The 12,754-nt window shown below is 35.5% G+C and overlaps 1 protein-coding gene across 2 annotated transcripts; it reads right to left on the minus strand.

The window, feature by feature from the left end:
- Positions 1-4,304: 4,304 nt before the first annotated feature.
- Positions 4,305-12,525, minus strand: LOC147853470 (uncharacterized). 2 transcript variants are annotated; one of them, XM_087332354.1, is made up of 7 exons: positions 12,359-12,525; positions 9,965-10,123; positions 7,931-9,767; positions 7,654-7,816; positions 7,204-7,367; positions 6,460-6,718; positions 4,305-4,802 (listed from the first exon to the last, which is right to left on the minus strand). In XM_087332354.1, exons 2-7 carry the CDS (start codon positions 10,101-10,103, stop codon positions 4,692-4,694), a joined length of 2,673 nt encoding a protein of 890 aa, XP_087188480.1. In that variant the 5' UTR covers positions 10,104-10,123; positions 12,359-12,525; the 3' UTR covers positions 4,305-4,691. The 2 variants fall into 2 exon arrangements, with proteins under 2 accessions (XP_087188480.1, XP_087188481.1); XM_087332355.1 differs by lacking the exon at positions 4,305-4,802 and having other exon boundaries at positions 6,516-6,702.
- Between the last annotated feature and the right edge of the window lie 229 nt (positions 12,526-12,754).

Consider the following 12,754-nt stretch of genomic DNA (forward strand, 5'->3'; position numbering starts at 1 on the left):
ACTTGTGACTCCATCCATCGATCAAATTGGTGGCCCTCGAAGATTCTCCAATTGGTTAAAAGGTGGTCCCAACCAAAGATGTTGATCCCCTTATTATTGATTGAACATCCCCCCATTACATGACATGAATGTTAGGAGTATTTAAAGAGGGACATTGTATTTAGACCCCTAGAGTTCTATACTTTCTTGTAAGTCAGTCATGGTGATGTTTTTTCTTTCATAATGAAAGACATTATTTACGGGTTAAAAACCCCTTGTGGACACAAGGCAAAGTGCATGGCATAAATGTTGTGATGATGGTTAAGTGAGAGAAAAGTAGCCAAACTTATAAGGAAAAGAATCAAAGTGAATAAGATGGTTGATTACTCCACAATATGTGGAGAGAGAGAGGAATAGAGAGAATATCTTTTGACATCAACAAGAGATAGATTTTGATCTATGAGATGGGCCTAGCCCATGGCAATGATACAACTTGGATTCTCTCAAAATTTCGACTTTGATGCTTCAGTGTAAATGGAGAGACAGAAAGAATGCGTGTGTTTTGCATGGGTGCATGTGTAAGGGGGGTATCCTTGTATGAGCCAAGGTTTAACAAGTTATCTTTGATTAATTTGATAACCCTCGTTTGTTAATCCGACATAGGCATCCACTAACCAATGACTTGTTCTTGCCAATTTTGACGGGCTCGAGAAAATGCAAGTGTTTTGAAACCACCTCTTTCACTAGATGAACTATTACTTGAGTACCATCTCTTCATTCAACAACCTTTACCAACCGACGTACTCTCTCTCTTGGTGGTTGCTATTTAGAATATGATAACTAGTGGATTAGAAGGAGCGGAAAAAAGCATGATAGAAACTTATGTCATATTTGCATGTAGGTAATTTTAGAGAAAGAAATTTATGTGAATAACCTATTTGCTACATTAGTGAGCTTCATAATGACCTATTACTAGAGAATTTGATAGGTGATTTGTCAAAGTATGTCATGGAAAAATGTCCTCCGACTTTTCATACAACAATGTTACACATATCTTTCGTGAGATAGATAGATTTTCTTATAAAAAAATAATCAAAGACACACAAATAATCACATGAACCGTTTTCATGTCATTGAATCTACTTGTATACTAAGGAAATCACCACAATATATAAGACACAAGAATGTAAAATTTGAGGCGGCACATTTTAGTACATGAAGAATTTGAAGGAAAACCAAATGAGATAAAGGGAAATTCATATTATAGATTACAATATTTTGTAATGCAATGTTTGTATGGACATTGTAAACGTAAATGATAACAAGTACGAAAAGGAGTAAATGAATGAAAGGGCTACCTCTAAACCCTTGTTTGGATGTAGTAAAAGGAAGGTTAAAAATCCCTTTCAAAATCAAATGAAAATTTGAGTTGGTCGACGAACAATGAACTCCATAATTTCTCACATATATAAAAATATCGTGAAAACAATAACAAACATAGCATTCATGCGTCGACAAAATTGAAAAATGAAAGTTTGAAAACAACAATTCTAACGAAGAATGCATCCAATTTATATACTATGAAGATGCTAAGAAGATGGTAACATGAACTAATACCCGCTCTATTCTCTACATCAGACCGCTTGCAAGTACCAAATGCGCATGAGGCATTTTGAATAATGGCTACAATATCGAGTTTTTATCGAACAATTGTCAAAGGATTTGCCAACTCTAGCGTGAATGTAATAAAAGATTTTACCATGGTGTACACGTACTTGCTCAAATAAAACAATACATGCTCAAATTTCGTTGTTTCATTTTTTGGCATAAACAATACTTGCTCAAATATCGTTGTTTTGTTTTTCGGCATAAGAACATTGTAGCAAGGCATATTAGGCATATTTTGTGATGGGTTGTCGCATGGCAAAACTCCTTTGTAATATCATAAAACACGAAGCAATAAAATCTGATTCAACCAAATGAGTACACTAGTGAGCAATAGGAATAGTTGGTTTCGGCCTAAACATAAAAATGTTTGATTGCCCGTTCTCATTGCTCTTTCTTGACTACAATGGAAAGCTTTGAAATGATGCACATTATTACCATTGAGATACTAAAACGAAGAGATTCAATTGAGCCTTACAGTGATAGACTACACAACTTAATCCAACAGAGAATTAAGAATGGTACCATGACATTTAAAGGACACTAATGTCTAGAAGAAGAGTATGGGAAGATTACTAGCCATAGCTTGTATTATTGACGAGGGCTTCAATCTAATTCGGCAATGATCCATGATGTTTCATTAGTAAGGTACAAACAAGCAACATCGTTACCGATCCTTAACTTTATTTGGCATTGCATAAACCATTTGAAAGAGTTATATGCCATGGTAGCCATCTATGTTATGTTCGTATATTTGTTGGTGATATAGTACCTTTAGTGCACGTGCACGTTGCCTATGATCCTAGTAGAAACAAATATGTCCAAAATGAGTCATAATTCAATTAGGATTCAAAACTCACGAAAAACGATAATCAATCTACTATTACTATAGAAAGACAAAGAAAATCATGAAGACATGTAGGGAATCATGCCCAAATGTGCACACATGATGTACACAACATTTCACAAACTCAAATAAAATAAAAAATATATATATTTCTCGTTCAAAGTGTAATGATAATTTTACTCCATGTAGTCCCTTAAAGTATTAGTATTATCCCTAGTTAAGAAGTAATGGTTAAATTATTGGCTTTTCCCTTGATGAAAATGGCCTAATTGTGTAGTTTGATATGTCAAAAGTTTAGAGTACGTTGGTAGATGATTTACGTGGTGCATAATTGTCAATGTCATTAGCCATCCCATCAAGTGTTGGGTTAAGTCTCTCAAGATGTGCACCGGTGCTTACTATGTTGAGATGAATTACTTGCAACCATCACTTAAAAAATATAACCATTACTCCTTTGACATAAACACAATAATTGGTTTGTTGCTAACTTAATATGCGCATGCATTATGAGTTTGATATGAATTAAACACAATAATTGAGGAGCTAATTACTTAGTTTGATTTAAGTATAGAAAGGTAAATACTTAAAGGGGACAATCATATCATGCATGGTGTAAAATATCAATTGCCTTAGTATGTTTCATAGTACCAACCATATTACGTAAAATTCGTGTTCGTCTAGCATAACATTCGTTTTCCTACGTTGGAAAACGAATGTGAATGTTATTCAAACATTCTTGTGTTTTTTTTTTTGTTTTTTTCCCGTTCTTTTAATGTTTTCCCCCCCCATTTTTTAGGCTTATTTACCTCATAATAAATAGTTAATCCAAAAGTATGGTATTTATCATTCTTTGAGGGTGTTTTTCTTACGCGAATGCGAATGCACGTATGGTACGTATGGTTCATACTATGGTACCAACCATGGTTCTCATCAAATTGCAAAAAACCAAGGGATACATTGTGATAAACCCAATTTGGGTTGCATAAGTAAATCCTCTAATTAATCATATATTATATTATGTTTGCTAAGTTCCCTTCATTTAAGGAAATCCCACTTTATGAGGGGTAGTTATGATTTCATAAAAAACCCAAAACTTGTAGCATATTATATGCAATTGCGATTCATGATCATTAAGCAACCATTGGTGAGATTATCGCATCTAGGGGTATCTTATATTATGTCAACACATTTCTTGCAAGTATGCAAGTCAGTGAAATGTTTTAATTGCATCAATATTTGTGTATTTGGGCATGAGTGCCATTGATGTATGTATATGTGTATCATGTTTCCTTTTCAATAACACAAATTTTTGTCACCTACATGGGGTCTTTTTTACATTAATCATTAAGAATTCTCTTGAGCTTCACTTGAAAGATCTTTGTTTTTATCAAGCTACATTAATGTTTTTTCTACGATTGAACCAAACAAGAATGTGTTAAAATCATGTCTAGGGTTTAAAGTTAACCCCAAACCCTAAACTTAATCAACAATAATGCAATTTTCTTTCTTTTCAATATCCATTTCAAACGAATTGCAGACTACTAATATGCAAATCGAGGGAATTCCCTAATTGTTGATTTGGTTACTAGAGGTACCACATACCAATTCCACAAATGGTAAAGCCACCTCATTGATGCATCGCTCTACCACTAGATAGAATGTTTTGAGGTTATATGAACAATCAATGTAAAAAACCAGAATTTAAGATAGATTTATTTTAACGATAACAAGGATCAAATGAATGGAACAACCACTACAAACAAGAATGTAAGTGAACATGAAACAGATCAAATGTCTGTGTTTTATTTTATAAAAAGCTCTTTTATTACAATTTTGGTTCGGCATTGACATTGATGTTTTTTTTAGCATTTTTGTTGCCTTAATATCTGTAAATACCAGAATATATTACAAAATATTACATTTGGCAAAATGTATCAATCAATCAACCATAAAACCATATTGTTCTCATGTGGAGAATCAGCAACATGGCATCTCGTAGCGAAGAATCATTAATTACCTTTGAACTATATGTATATAAATATGTGTATATGTAAATTTGCATGTATATATAAGCAAAAATAACCAGAGTTCTGATGCTTGAATCTGGAATTACACTTGTCCCAGTCAACCAAAATAAATTCAATCCTTCTGTTGATGCTTCTTCCTTCTTCTTCAATCACGAGTACACATACCCTTGTACTCATCGTTTTCTGAGATTTCGTCGGGATAGAATTCGTTTTCCATAGGGGCTACTTCGAAGTGAAGGCATGTGAGGACGAATCGCTTCAACAAGATATGTATGGACATCTCCCTACAAAAATCATTTCCGATAAAATTAATCTCTCCTCTCCCCTCCTCTCCCCTCCCCTCTTCAGACTGTACATCAACGAGGTAGTTATCTACATCAAACATGGAGGTGGCCGGGGAATTGACATATTAGGTACACCAATCCACATTCTTCTTGAGGTTGGCAGTCATAATGTTGGTCTTCGAATCTCATGCAGATCTACAACATAAGCTCAATGCTCTATACATGGTTTTTGACATGAAAAAGAGCCTAGAAGCACGTCTTCACCCTATCATGAGGGCAAATTCAAATAGAGGGTTCATATGTATATCTAAGAGTCACATTTACAAGCACAAAATGGGTGTTTTTCTATTGTTGGACTTCATCGACCAACCATGAGTATGATGTCCAATCACCACGGCTCAAACCATACATATTAGTTATGCACTTCGTGGTTGATTTTTGCTTCTAGTAGATGTCTCCAGGACATTGCAATGGGGTTATGATAGATCAGATGATAGCAATTTTTCGTGCACATAGGCCCCACCTCGTGAACCACTATCTCACCACCCTTAGTCATCGACAAAAAAAGGCCATTATCTCCCGTCATCACAGGTGCTTTCCTCAGTTCAGAGACCTCTCGATTCTGGATCGACCTATGCTAGAGATTTTTCAAACACAAATAGTACAATATATCTGACTTGAGAATCTTACATGTATAGATGACAAGATTCTTTGGTCACATCTTAATTATATTTCTATTTGCTTTTTTATTTAGATATGTTTATTTTGGTTTGCAGTTCTCAAACATGAGACAACATTTTAAGATGTAATCTCTTGTTTGGTCTTGTAGGCCATTTTGGCCTCTTAAAAGAAGTCAATATATCTTTCTTTCTTTCTTCACTCTAGGGGTCACATTTTATCACTATGTATACCTAGGGGTAAGCTTAAAGGAACTCAACTCTCTTGGCAAGAGACATCAAAAGCTAGACTAATTCATTCCAAGATAATTATTTGGGAACCATGTCTGTTATCACATAAGGAAATAACCACTTGATGGGCCAGAAAGACCGAGCATCAAGATGGTATCAGCATATGGGAAGCTTCCTCATGCTCTAGAGTCTTTGTGACAACTGGCATTAGGTAGAATGCATAACTACCAATACAAAGGTAAACTGCATGGATAGACTTCATAACTACCAATATAAGCATAGAGTGCATAACTACCAATACACCTCTCTAAATGGCATATCTGTGAAAGCAGATGGTGATCTATTGTCTACATAACTACCGATGCACCTCTCTACATGACATATTCCCATGTCAAGTATCTGCAAAAGGACATGATCAAGAATCCCTCAACCGAAATTACCTAAACTCTAAATGGCAAGCACACAAGTGCATGATCAAACAACTTCCATGAAAGTCAGCCCACAACGCCATATAAAGTTTATCCAGCCAATACAAAAACTTCACCTGCCTAAGAAAAATCAAATGATCCTGCCTAGTGGATAAGCACAGGCTTAGGTGCACATCTGCACCTCCTTTCCTTGGTTGGGGGGATTACTATTCATACTCAATGAACATGGTGAATGAGTAAACCTACACTATTCTGTTGAACTTGCATACAATTTTTTTATTATTTAAGGTTTCTAAGAAAGGTTAAAAAGAGAAGTCTAACCTTGGAAATGGTCAAGGCAGACTGGATAACATAGTTTGCAAATGGATCTTGGAGTAAGTTCGGAAGACAGGAGTTGTCAATGAGTTCTTGTACAATTCGAGCTATCCATTCATCATTGGAAAGCTTCAAACACTTTTCAACAACATTGCTACTAAATTTCTGTGTAGAGAGACGTGAATAATTTCCGGAAAGGTGATTCATCACTTGGTTAGATGCCCATGATGAATCAAGCTCCAGAACATACTGCACAACATAGTTACTGCCATCAAATTTAAAAGACTACAGTTAGAGAAACCCGTTGGAAGTAAATAGGAAAATCTGCAACAATTAGATGAGGAAGAATTGAGATAGAATACAAAATAGAAGGCATTGATTATGATAAGTTATTTAATCTTATTGTAGAGCTTATATTGCATTATTTCATTGGATTTTCAACCTTAAAGCTCTGCACTGCTTCAACAATCCTAATTCATGTAGACGGCTAGTTGATAAGGTGATATTCAATAAAATAATAAAAATGCAAAGTAATAAAACATGCATCCTTTGCAGTACTATGCTTGAAATACTAATGGTTTCATTATATTGCAATATCAAAGTCCATGCAGTAAATCCTAATTTCACGCACTTGATCTTTTAATATTTTTATTCAAAGAGTCTAGAATTATTTATTTTGATATTGCAATGTTAGCAAACAGTTCATAGCTAATTCTTAACAAGAAGTTTCTTGTGTTATGCGATACCAACCCAAATGGATCTTCTGAAAGTAGGAGAGCATTTGCAGCTATTTCAGAAATAAGGTGTTGCCTCGATGTTCCACTTGAATAATCGATACACCGTTGCAAGACACAACACCCGTGCCTATGTGTAGCAATATCCACACAGTTGTATGCAGCGGCCTCAAATATAAACTGTGGATTTCCACCATGTCAGAAATATGTGGGAATGTAACAGAAAATTTAATATCATGGGAGCAACTCAAAAACACCCAAGTTTTCCTTCGTTTCCCAAAATGCCCTTAGTTAAGCCTGTCTCCAGTGTACTATATGAGCAATTGCATGGTCAATTCATCCCTTTTCCTCTCTTTTGTTCGACATAATTTGGAAGAAAAATAATAAAAACCCAGGGATTTAAGGAAATAAAGTAAATAGAGCTTTCACCAAATTCATTAATTGCATGAGGTGTAAACTAACCCACCTGGTTGTCTTGATTGCTGAGATGTTGCAAACAACGCTGTATAACATGATTCCCATTCAAATCCTTGATTAACATGATAACACCTGGTCTTAATGCTTCTGTTACAACAGATATTTGGTTACTTGATTTTAAGGTCTCAATAAGCTTCTGTACAGCACGAGTTCTGTCATACAAAAGAATTCATATTATTTAAAATAAAACAAAACTAAAGGAAGCTACAGGATAATCCATCTTGCGTAATGAAGGTTCCACAAAGATTAAAAGTTTCCTTTATTACCCATGTAAGTTGAGTGAAACATTGATGAGCTCTCCTTTACTTGTTAGAGATTTTAGTATATCTAATCTCTGATCTTCGTTGCAAACCTCCAATATCTTCTGAATCAGATAGTTTCCAAATGCATCCATCATTAGCTCAACTGCATGATCAATTATTTCAGAAAAAATCTTCTCTACATCTTCCTTAGCACCCTCATCAAACTTATTTTGCAAAAAACGACATCCATACTGATCTTTTGCAATGGAGAATATGCGACCTTCGATCTCTGCTAGGGATTTATATGGTATTTCTGGCACAAATGCATCTTTAACCATTTTCAAATTGACCTCTTGTGTATATGCATTAAGATCTTCTGATTCTGGCATTTTGACTATCAAATTTTGGTGAAGATTTGGTTTGGGTAAAACCTTCAATGAACCATTCATGAGTACACTATTGCAATCCAATGACGGCGACAGTATTGAAGCTGACATAACTTTATTGCTTTGCCTGGAGATGCTCAGAGGAAAAGACGATTGCTTCTGATCTTGACATAATGAAGACCTACTATGCAAAAATCTTCCTAATGCTACGTTTCCCGCACTACCCCTCAACTGAGAGTGTAGACGTGGACAATCATTCTCAATGCTACAAAGGCCATTTTGATTTGCAGAAGAACAAAAGTTTCTAGCATGTGAAACAAACTTGTCAGATCTACAACAGAATGCAGTATCGTGTTGTAATACTTGGAACCTCCAATCTGCTGAACTTGCATATGGACTATAAACATTATCTCCATCATCATCATAACATGAAGAAAAGAGAGGATTCCTGGGACTTGTTACATGATTTTTCATGCTTTGTAAAGGCTGATTATGGTGGTTTAGGAATTGTTGCATCCTTTGTTGCCTTTCTTCCTCTCCAATTGAATGTGTCATCTGCATTTCATAATGAAGATAAGATGGTATGGAAGGATTTGGGTGGCAACTATCCTTGGGAATAAAGGAAACATTACGTTTGGTTTCTCCTGCATACAAGCATGAATTCAGAGAATAACCAGGTGACTTTTTCATCTTGGAATCCTGAGAGCACAAACTCATTTCATCTATATTCAAGCCACGCCCAAGAAGAAGATTTAAATGGGAATGGTTGTTTAATCCACCATTGGAACAGGAATTACTCCTGTGTATGGGTTCCCTAGAATCCTTGTAATTAAAAAAACCTGTTGAACCATCCCTCAACACTTGACCACCATTCGAATAGGAATTACTCCTGTGCATCAATCCCTCACAATCCTTGTTGCAAAGAGAAAGTCTTGTTGAAACATCTCTCAACACATGACTACCAACATCTAAGAAAGTAGCAATCTTTCCACCACTCATGGCGTCGTACCTACCATGAGAAAATCCTCGATCTCCCATAACATTCTTCTGCATCAATAGATTGTTCTTATTTGTACAAAATGATTGAGATGACGTAAAATCAGATGACAATGAGCAAGGTATTATATCAGATACAAAATTTGAGCTTTTCATATCTTTTGCAAACCGGTCAGGAATTAGAAATGCGGCACATTCTTCATCATTTCTACCTAAAGAATGAACTACATGGTCAACAAAGTGTGTGGTTCTAGTTAATGCATTGATCTTATCATGGCTAAGGAAATTTGTTTGTATATCAGAAGAAGAGGTGTCCAATGAAACATCTCCAAAGAAATCTGCCAAAGAAACATCTGGTGACACTGAGCATTCAGAGAATCCAAGTGCTTCTAAATGTTCACCCTCCATGTGGTAGATTAATTGATCGCTTTGGGAAGTTTGGTTAAGGGATGCCAAAGAGACTTCTGAGACTCTCACCCCTACATTGAACATAGCATAGTGTATGTATGAGACAGATTTAAAGAAGCATATGTATGAGAAAAGAGGGTCAAGATATAGGAACAGGACTTCTGAAATTCTCATATTATATTAGAATGTCAGCATAACATAAAATATATATATAATAACAAGATTAAGGAATAACATAGAAGCGAGGAGTAATTTCATGGCTCCTCACCTGTGGAGTAGGAGTCACTTTCTGCAACTATAACATTGTTGTTTGTTTCCCTGGTTGCCTTTAAGTACTCCAAGAACTCTTCTGGACTTCCCATGATTTGGCTGAGAAGCTTTTCAAGTTCAACATCTTCAGGATCCATCTTGGAGGGAATATTGTATTCTGCCAATGACAAATTTGAGAGCATGATCTTCGAAAGTAAAGTCTCTCTGGGGAGAGATAAATGTGTGCATACTAAGGAAAAGGTGAAATGAAACAAAGCCTATGCATCCTGAAGGATTGACAGATTTTAACTCAGTTTAATGCAGCTTCCTTTCATGGTTTTAAATCCTTTACGACTTTCATGATTTGGCCGAGAAGCATTTATCAAGCTCTTCTCCTTTTGATGGTCCATCTTGAGAAATGGAAGGAGGAAGAGAAAAGGAGTATCCCTATTCTGTCAATGATATTTATCAAGCTCTTCGCCTTTTAAAGAGTTCATCTTGGAGTAACTATAAAAAATTCGAATTCTGTCAAATGACAATGAAACGAAGTGAGTAACTATAAAAAATTCGAAATGGAAGTGAAGGCACAATACAAAGTTTATGTATCGGGAAAGGTTATGCATAACTCTGCTGAACAAAGGTTATGCAAAGGCTATGAATATTGAAGGTTGATGATGATCCAAATCCTCTCAAGACTCTTCTGATTAAAGGATATAAGATTGACGGTGATCGAACTCCTTTTATGAAAATTCCAGACAAAGTTTAAGAATCCCAAGATAGAAGATCTGGACAAAGGTCATGAATCGTTTACTATGATGCATAACGACCTGAATCTTCTGGACTTTACATGATTAGCTTTCAAGCTTTTCACCTTCATGCATCATTCTGGGGTTGTGAAAGCATGATATTCTTTTCTCTCCCAGAGAAAAGAACGATAAACTCAGGAGAGATGAAAACATAAAATCAACAGTTATGTATATACATCACGAAGATGAAGATCTAATTCTATAATAATTTAACTCATCTGGCTGAGAGAACCTTTTCAAGTCCTCCATACCCATACCCCACCTTCTTATATTGCTGAAAGTCTGCTTACCTTTTCACATACATTCTACTGCTTTATGGGAGATGAAGTATTCTCTTTTTGTCAAATGACAACGAGGATCGTCGTCTTTTTGAACAGAAAATCTCGAAGAAGAAGGAGAAGAAGAAGATAAAGGAGAAGGAAGTCATGAAAACAGACAAACAAAGATTATCATGAAACTGGTCTAATTGCTCCTTTAATAACTCTTCTTCAATATTCCATGATTTTAACAGATATAAAGCTTTCCAAGTTCTTCATCTTCATGTTCCATGATTCTAAATTTGCGCATGATTTTTGTTTGCTGTCAACGACAACGAGATGTGCTATGCTCATCTTTGAAACAAAGAGACAAGGCTCTCTCAGAAGAAAGAACGAAATTTTGTGGCAAGATGATGACTAAGAAGAAGATTATGATGGTGATGGTGACGGTGACGGTGACGGTGATGATGATTATAAGAAAATTTTGTGGCACAGGAAATAGAACATAAGTTTAAAGAACTCGGTCTGAATAGTAAGAAAGGTCGATCACTGAGAAAACGAAGAGAGGATGGGTACACATCACATCATGAAGACGATATACATAATATTATGCAACTATAACATGGCCATATCGCAATCGATCAACAAACACCCATGAAATTAGCTTGAGGAAATCTGTTTTGCGTAAAATACTTTACAAGGGGACAAAACACATTTCCAGACATAGTCTTCATGATCATCTCATGAAAAATGAGTATTTTACCTTCTGTTTTTTCCTTCTAATGTATTTTAGTCAAAACTGATTTCCTTAAAGAGGTATAGATATAGAAATTGATCGGATTAATGAGGAAGTTTAAAGAATGCCCATTATTGATACTTCATATACGTATGCAGAGGCATTACCGGCATATTTGGAAACCCATCAGGTTAAATACGAAGCTTAAAGAATACAGGTTTAGGGTTTAGGGTTCAATCTACTTAACATGAAGAAATGTCATCTAACATTGGGATGTGTAATGTTAGAAGGATTATCTCAAAGAATGTAATTACAGAAGCTGATTTGAGTATATATTTACTTCCATAGAGGATCAAATTAGTAGCTGTGGACACTAGATCGCCTCTTAATCAGATTATTTATCATGGTAAATGTATGATGAGAAGAAGGAGAAAACGAATTAACAAACAATTGTTAATCCATGGATATCTCCCCATTAATCCTCTCTGATCTTAGCTTGCTGATAACAGTTAAGAAGAATATGACCAGAAATGTAGCTGATGATCCTTCTTTCTTCTCCTTCAAAATCGTAGCCTGAATTACAAACCATAATCATGTTAGCGTTAGTTACTAACCAATAATCCCCACGGATCGTTAAACCTTGGAGTGACATTGGAGTGACAGAATGCGTATATCCATCCGGATGGCAAACAATCTAGTGTGCAGAGAAAGGAAGATCCCAGGAAATTCACTGCAGAGGCAGAATATATCCAAAGGAAGAAGGAGAAGAAAGAAAGAAAGAAAGAAAGGACAGATTTAGCTCCATAGTGTAGACATGAGGAGTATTAAGATTGTGACTCGTGATTCATAATTATCCGCAACGGTTCGGTTCGGTTCGGTTTCCGTTTGATAGTATCAAACTCGAACCGTTTTAAAAAATTGAAACTTAAACCGAACCGAACCATAAAACCATTTAAACCAAAACCGTTTAAACCAAACCGTGCTAATTGTGAATACTTTTAGAGTCACAT

This window comes from Azolla caroliniana, unplaced genomic scaffold (assembly GCF_043228905.1).
Source record: "Azolla caroliniana isolate FFs.n. ecotype wild unplaced genomic scaffold, voAzoCaro1.0.p SCAF_16, whole genome shotgun sequence".
Classification (NCBI taxonomy): Eukaryota; Viridiplantae; Streptophyta; class Polypodiopsida; order Salviniales; family Salviniaceae; genus Azolla; species Azolla caroliniana.